General features: G+C 40.7%; 1 protein-coding gene across 6 annotated transcripts in view; it reads right to left on the bottom strand.

The window, feature by feature from the left end:
• Positions 1 to 12,654, bottom strand: part of osbpl9 (oxysterol binding protein-like 9) — a 64,739-nt gene that overhangs the window by 9,223 nt on the left and 42,862 nt on the right. For 5 of the 6 annotated variants that reach the window (XM_060932099.1, XM_060932101.1, XM_060932102.1 and 2 more), the window contains 7 exons: positions 10,564 to 10,602; positions 8,600 to 8,699; positions 8,174 to 8,278; positions 3,550 to 3,709; positions 3,183 to 3,289; positions 1,428 to 1,546; positions 1,261 to 1,346 (listed from right to left, as the gene is read on the bottom strand). In XM_060932099.1, the coding sequence (XP_060788082.1) occupies positions 1,261 to 1,346; positions 1,428 to 1,546; positions 3,183 to 3,289; positions 3,550 to 3,709; positions 8,174 to 8,278; positions 8,600 to 8,699; positions 10,564 to 10,602 (716 nt within the window). The remainder of the gene's footprint in view (positions 1 to 1,260; positions 1,347 to 1,427; positions 1,547 to 3,182; positions 3,290 to 3,549; positions 3,710 to 8,173; positions 8,279 to 8,599; positions 8,700 to 10,563; positions 10,603 to 12,654) is intronic. The other variant, XM_060932100.1, reaches the window with a different exon arrangement.

Here is a 12,654-nt window from a genome sequence, read left to right as displayed (position 1 = left end):
TTTTTGTATGCTGTAGCATTATGATGTTCCTTCACTGGAACCAAAGAGCCCAATCCTGTTCCAGTATAATGACGCCCCTGCGCACAAAGCAAGTTCCAAGAAGACATGGTGTGCCAAGTTTAGAGTGGAATCATCTGAGTGGTCTGCACAGAGCCCTGACCTCGAACTCTGACTGCACACCAAGCCTCCTCGCCCCACAATCAGTGTCCGACCTCACGAATGCCCTTTTGGCTGAACGAGCACAAATCCCCACAGTCATGTTCCAAAATCTCATGGAAAGCCTTCTCAGAAGGGTGGAGGCCGTTATAGCAATGAATGGGAGACTAGCTCAATGTAAATGCCCATGGTTTTTGAATGGGATGTTCACCAAGCACATATTAGTATGGCGATCAAGTGTTCACATACTTTTGCCCATATAGTGTATGTAATTTGCAAACTCTATGCATTTGAGCTACAAAGTGGGGAGTGTGTGTGTGTGTGTGCGCGCGCGCGCGCGTGTGTGTGTTGGGGGGGGGGGACCCACAACAAACCACACACACTGACACCTCCAGGCTCACCTTTCGTTAGCAACAAGCTAGTCAGCTAACTGATGAGTGATGCATATTTACCTCTTCAAAACAGTGAACTAACGTTAATGTTAAATCTTTAACAAGCTAATATGTCTGTATGATGATTGATCAAAAGCAAATAACTACATACAATAATTTAAAGGTAAGAAGTGCTAATTTGTTTACTGCTGATGCTGTGAACAACCATGCTGACTTGACATCACTTTCTGAACTTGGAATTGAGGAGACCGTCCTGAGTTTATGAGTAGGGACTCGGAGCTGAAGGGGTGGTTTCTTTGTTTTTCCTTGTCCAAGATACGAGTTTTAGTCGACTGAAGCATAAAATGTGCATTGTCTTTGGAAAGGAATAAAAAGATGCATGGCTCTAGAAATAGACAATATTCACTGCACATACAGCATTTAAATAATCTACTGAAATATGTCTGTACTGAAAGGGTCCAATGACTTTTTAACAGTTAAAACGGACACTGGCTTCAAAAATCCCCCTGATCTAAAGTATGATGGATAAAAGAGAACGGCTCTGGTGTGGCTCAGAGATGTTGCTGTTCAGCCCACTCACTCTCTCTACACACACACACACACACACACACACACACACACACACACACCAAACCCCATTTGTCACATTCTCTAGACATCTAGGTGCATAGTTCTCTGTAAATATGCTGCATTGTACAGCTGAACACTTTACCTGACAAACAAATCAGGATGGGCAAAGAAGTCTGCATACATCTCCAGCAACGACCTTCTCTCCAAGATGAATGTAGGTAAAACCACCTAGGGAAAACAGTAACATGTTCATGGAGAGAGAAGAGACAAGGAAAGAGAGCAGTAGGAAGAAGCAGAGTCAAGAATTACCTTGGTGAGGTCCATTCCCAAACGGACTTGTGAAAGCAGATGCATAATGACGCTCTTATGTTCCTCCACCGACTCTCCCTCGCCATCGTCGTCCCTCTCATCATGACTATCATACTGATCTGAACAAGACAAGGCACACAATAGTTCAGACTGCTGAGAAAACATCGAGTGTATATAACCATGTGCTCTACATATTCCAAGGTTCAGTGTACCTCCGTGTCGGAGATCGGCTAGCAATTTTCAGCTGTGGTCTTACTGGATATAAAGTGGGTGAAGAGGTCATTGGTGGTGGTTTAGGGTGAGGGATAGGTGTGTGTGTGCGCACACGCATGCACATTTTCCATGGTATCACAAAGGATGTCGGATACATTTTCCATGGGATGTCAAATGATACGATGGAAAATGTTATTATGGGGGATCCAATTACACAATAAATGAATGGTTCTTTACCTATGCAAATGAAAAAGGGGGATTCCATTGTATTCAGGTATTCACAAGCATGCATGCTGGGATACATGATGGCAAAAAAGTAACGTCAAAAACAAAAAACAAAAATGTCTCCAACATGTGACTATCCACTGTACATTCATATTAACTCATTAGTGAATGGAGCAAGGGTCAAGGTATTATTTCAATTGACACATATTAGTATTTTCGGCAGCTGGCAGTCAATCCTAAAAGTTTGACTTCAAATTAATACTTTTACTCATATATGACTTTACAAGAAAGACATTTTACAGAAATATTTGGATGATATTTATGAGGGAGCAGTTGAAGAGGTATTTGACAGCTATGTGTTGAGCACAACAACCTTCTTCAATATTATCGTTTGACTATTTGGCATTACGTTTTACACATTACACTAAATGCTTGTGTGGCATATTGCATCAATGCAATACACTTGTCATTATAGTTATTACTCTGCGTTTACAGAAATTTAACAAATTTAACAGCTTTAAACAGATCTATAACTTGCTTGAAACCATGCATTTCTTGATTTTATCATATAAACCATCTGGTGCGTGCACTTGTATTCTGTAAATGTATTGTAGAGAAGCATGCAGTATTGTACGCAATCACTTGAGTGGATGAGCAGTGCAAATCTAAGCTGCTTGAAAGTGCATTACACTTATTGCTTGTGGTATAGTATTTGATAAATGATTAATTTATATTAATTAAAAAAATGACATATTTGTATACAGTCCTAAATACAACCAGGCACTTTTTTTTTTTAAATTCACTGGCCCTGTGCGCTGAAACATGAAGAGGAGGTGTGTTTATAATGAAAACACTGGCAAACCAGATGCTCTAATTTTACATCTAGTGCACAAATGCGAACATGTTCAATTTGTCTGACTCCATAATTATGTTGCTTAATGAGCACTCATTGTCATTGTGTGTATTTAAGCGTGCATCCATGTATGGTGTTCTCGAGTACCCTTTGCAGCAGAACAAAAAGCCAATGGGGTGGCGTCTATCCTGATCCAGCCCCTCCTACCAGGGTGGAGTTGGATAGAGTCAGGCCAAAAGTCAAAGGGAAGAAGTGTCTGTGTCAGGCTGTATAAGTGTGTTGAATGTGTTGTTTCATGCTGGACAGCATTGTGCGTTAGGTTTATAGGAGAAGCTGGAACAGATCAGGCTCCATCCCCCTGGACTTTTGATTTTGCATTAAGGACTTTCTTACATTTTCAAGTCCAGCATCAGTAGTGGGACCAAAAACTGGAATTTATATTTTAGTTGTGTGTGTTTAAATACCTGCATCAGTTGTGCCATTGGACATAGAGGAATTAAGGGATTCGTTGGTGTCGGGTCGTTTGAGAGCTGCATTTCCTTCGCTGTTAACACCAGGGGTTCTGGAGGGGCTGTAGCCAAAAGCAACAAATGTGAAACAATTCTCCACTCTACTGCCTACACAGTGTGTCTGCAAAGCCATATGGTGTGAAACAAGAACGTGTGTAAAATCATGCTGTAATTCGGGACGTCTGGGTTTCACTATATTTGGTAACTGAGTTCATCATATTGTGTGTGGAATATCTTGTGTGGGATTAATGTGTAATTATCTCCATGCACTATTTTGATAACAGCTCTGTGTGTGAGTGCGTGTGTATACATTTTAACTCACTCAATGCAGTGCTTTGGTGAGGCACTGTTCTGGTAAAATTCATCAGCATCGTAAAACTCATCCTCACTGCTTGAGTAGGAGAAATCTGGGACAGTGTGGGCTGGCACATTCATGTGACTGGGGGAAGTGACACTGCTACTGGGTGCAGAAGGACCACTCCCTATACACCAAAAATTAAAAGGAATGGAATATTTTAGATACAATGAATCATATTTCACATCATATTTTTTACATTTGGCAGGCAGTTAAGAGTATTGCTGAAGGGTCTAGCAGTGACACAAAACCAGTGAGTGACTTGCTAGGAACCTTAACTGATGAGTCATCAATCCTCAGACGGCACTAAAATGTTAATTAACAGTTGATACAGTCGATAATTAAGTTGAGAATCAAATGGGTATCACTAACGTTATTTTTATACAAGCAACATGGCTGCAGCAAACCATGTGTGTTCTGGCAGGGGGGAAAAAAAAAAAAACCATCCATCCATAATCTGTAGCTGTTTATCCTGTACAGGGTCAAAGGCAAGCTGGAGCCTATCCCAGCTGACTATGGGTGAGAGGCGGGATACACCCTGGACAAGTCGCCAGGTCATCACAGGGCTGACACAGAGACAAATAACCACTCACACTCACATTCACACCTACGGTCAATTTAGAGTCACCAGTTAACTTAACCTGCATGTCTTTGGACTGTGGGGGAAACCGGAGCACCCGGAGGAAACCCACGCAGACACGGGGAGAACATTCAAACTCCACACAGAAAGGCCCTCGTCGGCCACGGGGCTCGAACCCGGACCTTCTTGCTGTGAGGCGACAGTGCTAACCACTACACCACCATGCCGCCAACAACAAAAACAACAAACAAACAAAAAAAACCCAGCCATAATTAATCTATGACTTCAATTACACATGGACTACACCTATTTCTACCCATCTACTTAATGCATACCCAAGGACCATTCAACTCCTCCTCCACTGTTTAGTTTGCAGTTTCTCAGGCTGCACTGAGAGCTGCACTTTCTACCGAGCTCATCATTTTTTGCACCACCTCAGCAGAAGCACAGGGAATGTGCCTCAGCTAGCACTAATGACTGAGCTGAGACTCACTGCACATAGGTGCTACACACTCATATTACATGATTCAAAAGTGAATACTCCTATAGCATGGGAAAGTGCAAATGCAAGGAACTGATCAAAGACAATTATGCGGATACTAAAAGTGCACTATAAACAAAAACAGAACTCGTCCCAGAATTAACGTTAAAATTTTGAAACTCATGTTCGACCAGCTAGTCATATAAATGACAGCCATGTGGACTTTGTAAGAGACACCCTGTTATTATATTCCATTCGGGTCTAAATGACTTACTGAAAATTTTTGCTAAAAAGTAGAGAAATGCGAAAAATTATTTTTGCAACCTGAAACATTATGTGCTTGGCTCAATTTCTTTAATGAGTGTGAAAATTTTTTGAAAAGCCTCTTTTGCCTTGTGCTCCTTCACACTGATACTTTATGGCTTACTGAAGATATCAAAATTCCATATGCAATAACATATGGAACATATATGGAATTATGTGGTAAACAACAACAAAAAAAAAAAAGTGCTAAAACAACAAAATATGTTTCCTGTTTTAGATTCTTCAAAGTATCCAGCGTCTGCCTTGATGACGTTTTGCACACTATTGGCATTATCTTAACCAGCTTCATGAGGTAGTCGCCTGGAATGCTTTTCAATTAACAGGTATTTCATCAAAAGTTAATTAGTGCAATTTATTGCCTTCTTAATGCGTTTGAGATCAAACAGTAAACAATAATACAGTAAATAGCCCTATTCCACAACTGTAGTAATCCATATTGTCAAGAACCACTCAACTATGTAAAAAGAAATGGCAGTCCATCATTACTTTCAGACATGAAGGGTCTTAATTAATAAAAATAAAGAAAATCCACTGAATAAGGAGGTTTTGCTGGTGCTGTATATAGTTTAAAAAAAAAAAGCCAAACAAACGAACGCCACACACACACACACACACACACACACTATATTATATTATCGTAGGCTTTCCTGGACTGAAATGTGTTTCTCTTTCAGTATCTCAAGCACAAATACATTTTTAAGCATTTTCAAATCTTATGCACAAAAATCGAAAGGGTAGAAATGTGCTTTTAAATATTCCATTCTGACTGCAATACAGGAGCATCACAGGCATTTTGATAGATGTTGTCTAATTACAAACTGAACTCATTACACTTATGACGATTGAGACATACAGTAGCTATACAACTGGATGAAAGCCTGATGTTCACTGTGTGAGGAAGTCACTCTTGGCTAGTGAGGTTTTTGGCAACTTTCTGCAAACTGACTGTTTTACCACAGTATTTGTTACTTTTATCTATGGCCTAGAGAGGAAAAAACAAAACAAAACCCATTTCTAAGTCATATTGGCAGGGATGAGAATGAGAAATTGTATTTTCAGCTGAAAATTTAATCGGGGGTCTGGGGGCCATCGGCCCCCAGCCAGGTCCAGGGCGGAGCCTGGTCGGGGGTCCAGGGGGCCGAAGGCCCCCGGAAGCTAATGAGTTTTATACATTTTAGACCACTAGAAATGGTCTCAGATTGCTCAGTTGAATAATATTTTCAGTCCAAAGAAGCTTGAGTTTTGGACACTAATAAACAAAAATAATCTCAATAATGCTCAGCTAAAAAGAATTTTTAACTTCATGCTAGAATGAAAGGAATGATGAATATAAATTAAACACAAAGACAGAATATTTGACATAATCCTGTAAATGTTTCAGTTACTTTATTAAATAATGCAGTTACCTCTTTTGCAGTGAACTTGTCTCAACAGAAACACAATTTCCCTGTTGAACAGTTCTCTCAGCTCCCTTTCTTCCCTTTTGAAGCATGTTCAATCAAAGCAATGCACCCGCGAGAGCCATAATTAATAATGTCATTGCAGTAGATACATTGGGCTTTGCCGGGACCGTCACATTTTCCAATGAAATCGGACAATTTCTCAACTACGTCTTCAGTGGTTTTGCCGATTTTTATCTTCAAAGTTACAGTTCTCTCTAACCAGTCCCAACGGAATTTATTCTTCACGTCTTTATCACCTGAATAAGCGATTCGTTTTCTTTTGTGATAATTTTCACCATTTTGAAGCTCTTATTCGCTGTTACATCCTCAATCTCCGGCCTTGTGGAGCGCCATGTTGAATGAGTAAGAAAGCGAAATGCGAAGAACCAATCAGAACGAAGCTTACATGTGACATTTTGGCCTTTCCTATCTATGCTCGTTTACCACTGGTCAAATTGCGATATTTCTCTCTCAACAGCCAATCAAATACAGTATACGTTCTGAACTGCCGATGTAAACAGAGCCTTGTTCCCGATGGTTGACCGGGTCAACACATACCTAACCCCCCCTAAATATTTTCTCCTCGGATTTAGACGATTCACAAAAATGACCCCTGGGTTGATAAAATCCGCGGAATTCCGCGGATCCGCGAAAAATTCCCATCCCTGTATTGGTGAAATATATTTATGGTGTCGTGAATGTATGTTATAGCCAGAAAAACAAACAAAAAATGTGGCTGTTTGCCATAATTCAGTCCACGACATCGGACAGAATTTTCCAGACCGCCACATTACAAACTCGTCGTTGGCTGTCCATCGCTAGCGATGATGACTGCGTCATTAGGATGCGCATAAACTCAGATGGGCCATGAGGCCTGCACCAGAGTAACAGAGCTGTCCACGGCGGCTGAGCCACCATGGAACGCCTGGCCTCATGAGCTCTCGTATACCATTCTCCTCTCCTAACGAAGCGCCTTGCACAGTAAGGTAAGACAAACAATGTCGGGCCCCCATCGTGTTGCCTCTCTGGACCTCCAGACCTGGTGCCAAGTGGTGCACAAAAGTGCCACAGACCTGATGGGTATGGAAGTAGCCCAGCAGTGACAACTGACTTGCTGAGTGATGCCATCCATTGGCCATTTGAGTGACTCTTCTGCATGCCATCTGGTGGTACGCCATTGACCCTGTTGGGTTCATCTGCCATATTGCACTGAAAAGCCCCCTGCTGCCAGCACCTTATTGGTGATGTACTATTGAACCCATAGCTGGAACCCAGGCAGGTGCTACTCTGGGTCGGAGCAGACCTGTGAGCAACGGTGATTAAGGGGCAACTCCACTTTCCCCAATACTCAAGTCCTCCCGGACCAGAGACTCACCACCAGTTGCAGTTTAAAGTCATACCCAGGACTAAACACATTACAAAATAATGAAAGGGTGAAAGTTTAAAAAATAAAATTAAATTTAAAAATTGACAGTTCCTTAGAGTTCATGAGGTTAAAACATTTTGATTTTCACCAATATAAAATAACTATTTCTACATAATCTAAAGTCATGTGCCATGGGACATCCATTGCCAACCAGTGAACAGACCAGGAAAAGCAAGTTATTCATTCAAATTTATTTTTCTGAAACAGTTTTCAGGTAGCCAAATAATGGTTTTGCACACTCCTTTGTACTTTCACAGTATGCTGGTTGTAGAGCCATCAAATCATATCTCATGTCTGCATTTTCCCCTTATATAACATCTTGTAATTGCCATCTGTACCTGTGCTGTTGGGAGTGGGCGTCTGAAGACTGCCCATCACCGTGACGACAGGACCCATGGGAAGAGAAGAAGGCCTCGATTCTGCTTTACACACCTGAGCCCCATCTACACATTCACACACAAAAACATATGATGGGCTTAATAAAACATACATCCCTGTAACTCAAGAGCACAAAGACTTCCTAGAGTGCAACAAAAGGTCATGCACTTTATCACCTCTTGTTATCCTCTTATCACAGCTGTATACAAGGCCAACACACAATGATAGATTTGTTTGACTTTAACTTAAGGAGAATAACTGTGTATTCATACATATGGCTTGGATTAGAGTGCATGAACTACTTGTTACAGCAAGGCAAAGAAAGAGAGGAAGTGAAAGCAGGCATAAAAAAAAGTGAGCGAGAGAATATGGCAAATATCACATACCTGTGGGGAGGGTGGTCTGCGTTGGCATGGCAACGGCACTGACTACAGAGGCATCCAGGGGACTGGGCTGGTGAAGTCCATCCACTGGGTTTATGGTGCTCTGCAGGGTAGCACAGGTACCACATACACACACACTCAGAGGATATCTCTGCTACTCTTCATTCAGGAGGACTTCACTTCTCAGACTCACAGATTTCTATGCTGAGCAGTTGGCTTGCATATTAAAAAGCCGTGGATTCTATTCAGAAAAATGGTGGGATATTATTCTATTCTACATAGTAACATGAATCAGGTTAATTGATTTAGTCAATTATTAAGCTCTTTTTTTTGGTCTTGTTTGGGTCATGGCACTAGACACACCAAATCTAATTATACAACAATCACTACAGCACCACTCTACATTTATAACGCCCCAATACACACACACACACACAAGCAGAGGAGACTCAAAGGCTGTTAAGCTCAGCTTCCATGGTGACAAGCACAGATCATAATACTGTGACTGCATGTATCATGCAGGTAAATAATTTCCTTGTTGTATCCACTTCGCAGACCTTAATGCAGCCATACAGACAAGAAATTAAGGAAAATGGGAAAACATGCAACAGCAGGAAAATGGAAGGGAATTCAGCATGGAGTGAAACCGGTCTGTTTACGGTACTGATGCAGGGTTAAGATGGCAGCCATCAACATGAATGAGATTTGGAGAGGTTTTTCTCTTACGGATCATACAAAGGATTCGATCCTGATTATTAGTTTGTAATTGGAACAGTCTCTTGTTTCCCCATATGGTGAATGTGTCTGTCTTTCTTAATTAAAAGCCAATTAGCAAAATTAGACCCATGGTGATGGGAAGCAGGTGAGATTGGATTAAATCAACAAGGTGACATGGAGGGCAGAGAAAGGAGGTTAAGGAAGGTATAAACTGATTGGTTTAACACTGTAGCTTGCTCTAGAGGATTTTCCTACAAAAGCGATTTTTATTTGCTTTGAATATTAGTCTGGATAGTGTTACATTACCAAAATAAACTGTACGGCGTAACATGTTGCACATAGCTCCAACAAGGTATACAAGGTAGAACTACCATAACCAGATGGTGCAGTGGGTTTTGGGTTCAATCCTGAGCTCGGGTTACAGTCTGTGTGGAGTTTTGTATGTTCTCCTTGTGTCTGTGTGAGTTTCTTCCATGTTCTATGGTTTCCTCTAATCATGCTAGTAGGTGGACTGGCTATGCTAAACTGTTCCTAGATGTTAATGTGTGTGTGCACGGTGTCCTGCAATGGACTGCCGTCCCATCCAGAGTGTACTTTACCTAATGTTCAGGATCCACCATGAACCTGACCGGAATAAAGCAGTTACAGGAGATGAATGAATGAATAAATGAACGAACTACTACAAGTCTAAGGAATCAAGAGATATGTTCCTGAATGGCAATTTCTTGGATAAATTAAAGCCAAAATTGAGTGCAATGCCAAAGACTCCTGACTGGTACTAAATCAAATGTGAATGTTGGATCTCTACAGGACCTATATGAACAGTTACTGACATGATTATATGGTTTGGGTTGGACATCCATTAAATAGTTTCTGATATATTAGTCCTGAGATGGCTGAGTAAGGAAGTATGCTGAATAAGGGATCAATAGCAATTTTTATGTTTTGTTAATGTGCATGTGGAGGTCATATAATCAGTGGAGATGGCTTGATGATTGGCTCAGTCATATATCATCACAGATACCTGCAACATCTCATACCACAGAATATTAGAAAACGCTATCACTTTTGACAAAGAATGATGAAAGCGAGAACGACAGAAAGATGTGGCAGAGCCAATTTCCAAAAGTGAAAAGCATGCACTTGTTGCCAAGTAAAATTTTCCCAACGTGAAGAAGAGTTCCCAGAGCAAAGACACAGAAGATTGTTTGAATTAGATTGATCCATGGTTGAGGAAAATCACAACTTACTATCAGTCCGTTTGCGTGTTGCTGTTCATTACTTTGATCCTTAAAATTTTGAAAAGAAAACATGAATTGAGGAATGTGCAGCTCAGTCACGGGGTGAACCAACTCAAGCATTTTTTTTAAAAAACTATTTACTCCATAAGTCTACCCTCTCATTTGTTAGTAATAAGTCAAAAGCTGCTTTTGTTACTGAGATACCAGCATGCTACAATGCAATAACAGGAATAGTTTTATAAATATTTTAGGCTCTTTATGTGAGAAGCACCTCTCCAAACCATTACAATGGGACCTGTAGGAATGTAGCAAATTAATCTGAGCAATCACAGGCAAGTCGAAAACTACTTCCATTAGAGACAGCACCAACATCCAGCATCAGTGTCAGGTTAATATCAGGAGAAAATGCTGGATCGGGGGTGGGGGGTGGGGGGGCAACAACAACAACAACAAAAAAAAAACACCAAATCTGGTCCAATTCAGTAACAAGCTAACATGCCATTATAATGCGCTATTTATTTTCAAGTTATACAGTGACTTGATATTTTCTACAGGTCACACTATATGGCCAAAAGTATGTAGACACCTGACCATCACGCCCATATGTGGACCTTCCCACATCCTGTTGCCACAAAGTTGGAAGCACACAGTTCTATAGGATGTATTTTTATGCTGTAGGATTGTAATTTCCCTTCACTTGAACCAACGCCTCTTTTCCATATGAAATCCATGACTGTATGAGGTAAAAACAAGGAAAAGAGAACATCATTTTCATTCCCAGTCAGGCTTCCATAACGAAAAAGTAATGGACATCGTGTATTCCCACCTGACTGCATTTAGCTTAATGGAATGCTACAGATCGCAAACCATGCGAGATCAAATATGATGAATAATTCACGAAGCAGCAAGTCTACTGTTGTGAAAAGCCCAAGCTGAGACATTAGTTAGCAACATAGCAGAAGTTGAGCCACATCACATCTCTGTTGAGAGAGCTGTCTTCCTGTTTGTGAACATTTGTTTCGTTCAAGTAAAAGCCATTTATAACTTTTTGCTGATACAGTGGGAGCTACGTATCCACTGACTTGCTCAGGAATACTAGCATGATCCCTTGAACTACAATTCCCACATAACCACTTCACTTTCACCCATTACTCGACTTATTTAAACCCAGGCTTCTGTTAGTTTCTCTTGCGTTTGTTATTTTCCATGCCGATGTTCATTGCTTTCCTCACTTCGCAATATCACATCATTTACATCACCGCCAGCAACATCACGACTGATCAGAACATATAAATCTGATGGTCCCGATTCCCATTGGAACCATTACAAAAGATTCCCGTGAATGTTAGTAGGTCACCAGGGGGGAGATTAAATGTTTTGACTTTGTCGTTTTGCTCCTATTCCCCACAAGACACAATTTCTGTTATTATGCTGTAATGATTATACATACAGGATACTTGGAATAAAAACAATGTATTCTGTTCCCTTCTAGCAGGTTTCATTCATTTGGCTTGACAGCATGCAATACTGTTAGCATATGGCTTATCCTACATATATTACATCTCTCTACTCAATGGAGAATGAGCGTTGAATATGGTTTATGATATTGCATGGCTGTCAAGACAACATGACGTCACGTCAAAAACATAAAACTTCTGTGCTAGCGAGTGACTGACAACTTGTAAGCAAACTTGGTGGCCATGTTTGTTTCATTAAATACAGAAGATTTTGAGAGAATTTTGAAAGAAAAAGACGCATTGAACGCCTGAAAAGAATGTAGTATAATAATAATAATAATACCTTTTTCATGGTATATCAAATATATTCCATTCAGCTAGCATGATACTGAATGAGTCGAAGACAAGTTCAATATCATGCTAGCTGAATGGAATATCTCTGCTATACCACTCAACACCAGCCAATATTATTTAACTATATGGTTTTCACTGTGAGCGGGAATGGGCTATAAGAGGCTGAAACACGTTCCAGAACGACAATGGCCTTGCGCACAAAGCGAGCGCTATAAAGACATGGTTTGCCAAGTCTAGAGTGGAAGAATCTGAGTGGCCTGCACAGAGCCTAACTTCAACCCCACAGAAT

Source organism: Neoarius graeffei, chromosome 10 (assembly GCF_027579695.1).
Source record: "Neoarius graeffei isolate fNeoGra1 chromosome 10, fNeoGra1.pri, whole genome shotgun sequence".
In the NCBI taxonomy this organism is placed as follows: Eukaryota; Metazoa; Chordata; class Actinopteri; order Siluriformes; family Ariidae; genus Neoarius; species Neoarius graeffei.
Note: the sequence above shows the minus strand (reverse complement) of the source record. Positions and strands in the feature narration are given on the sequence as shown.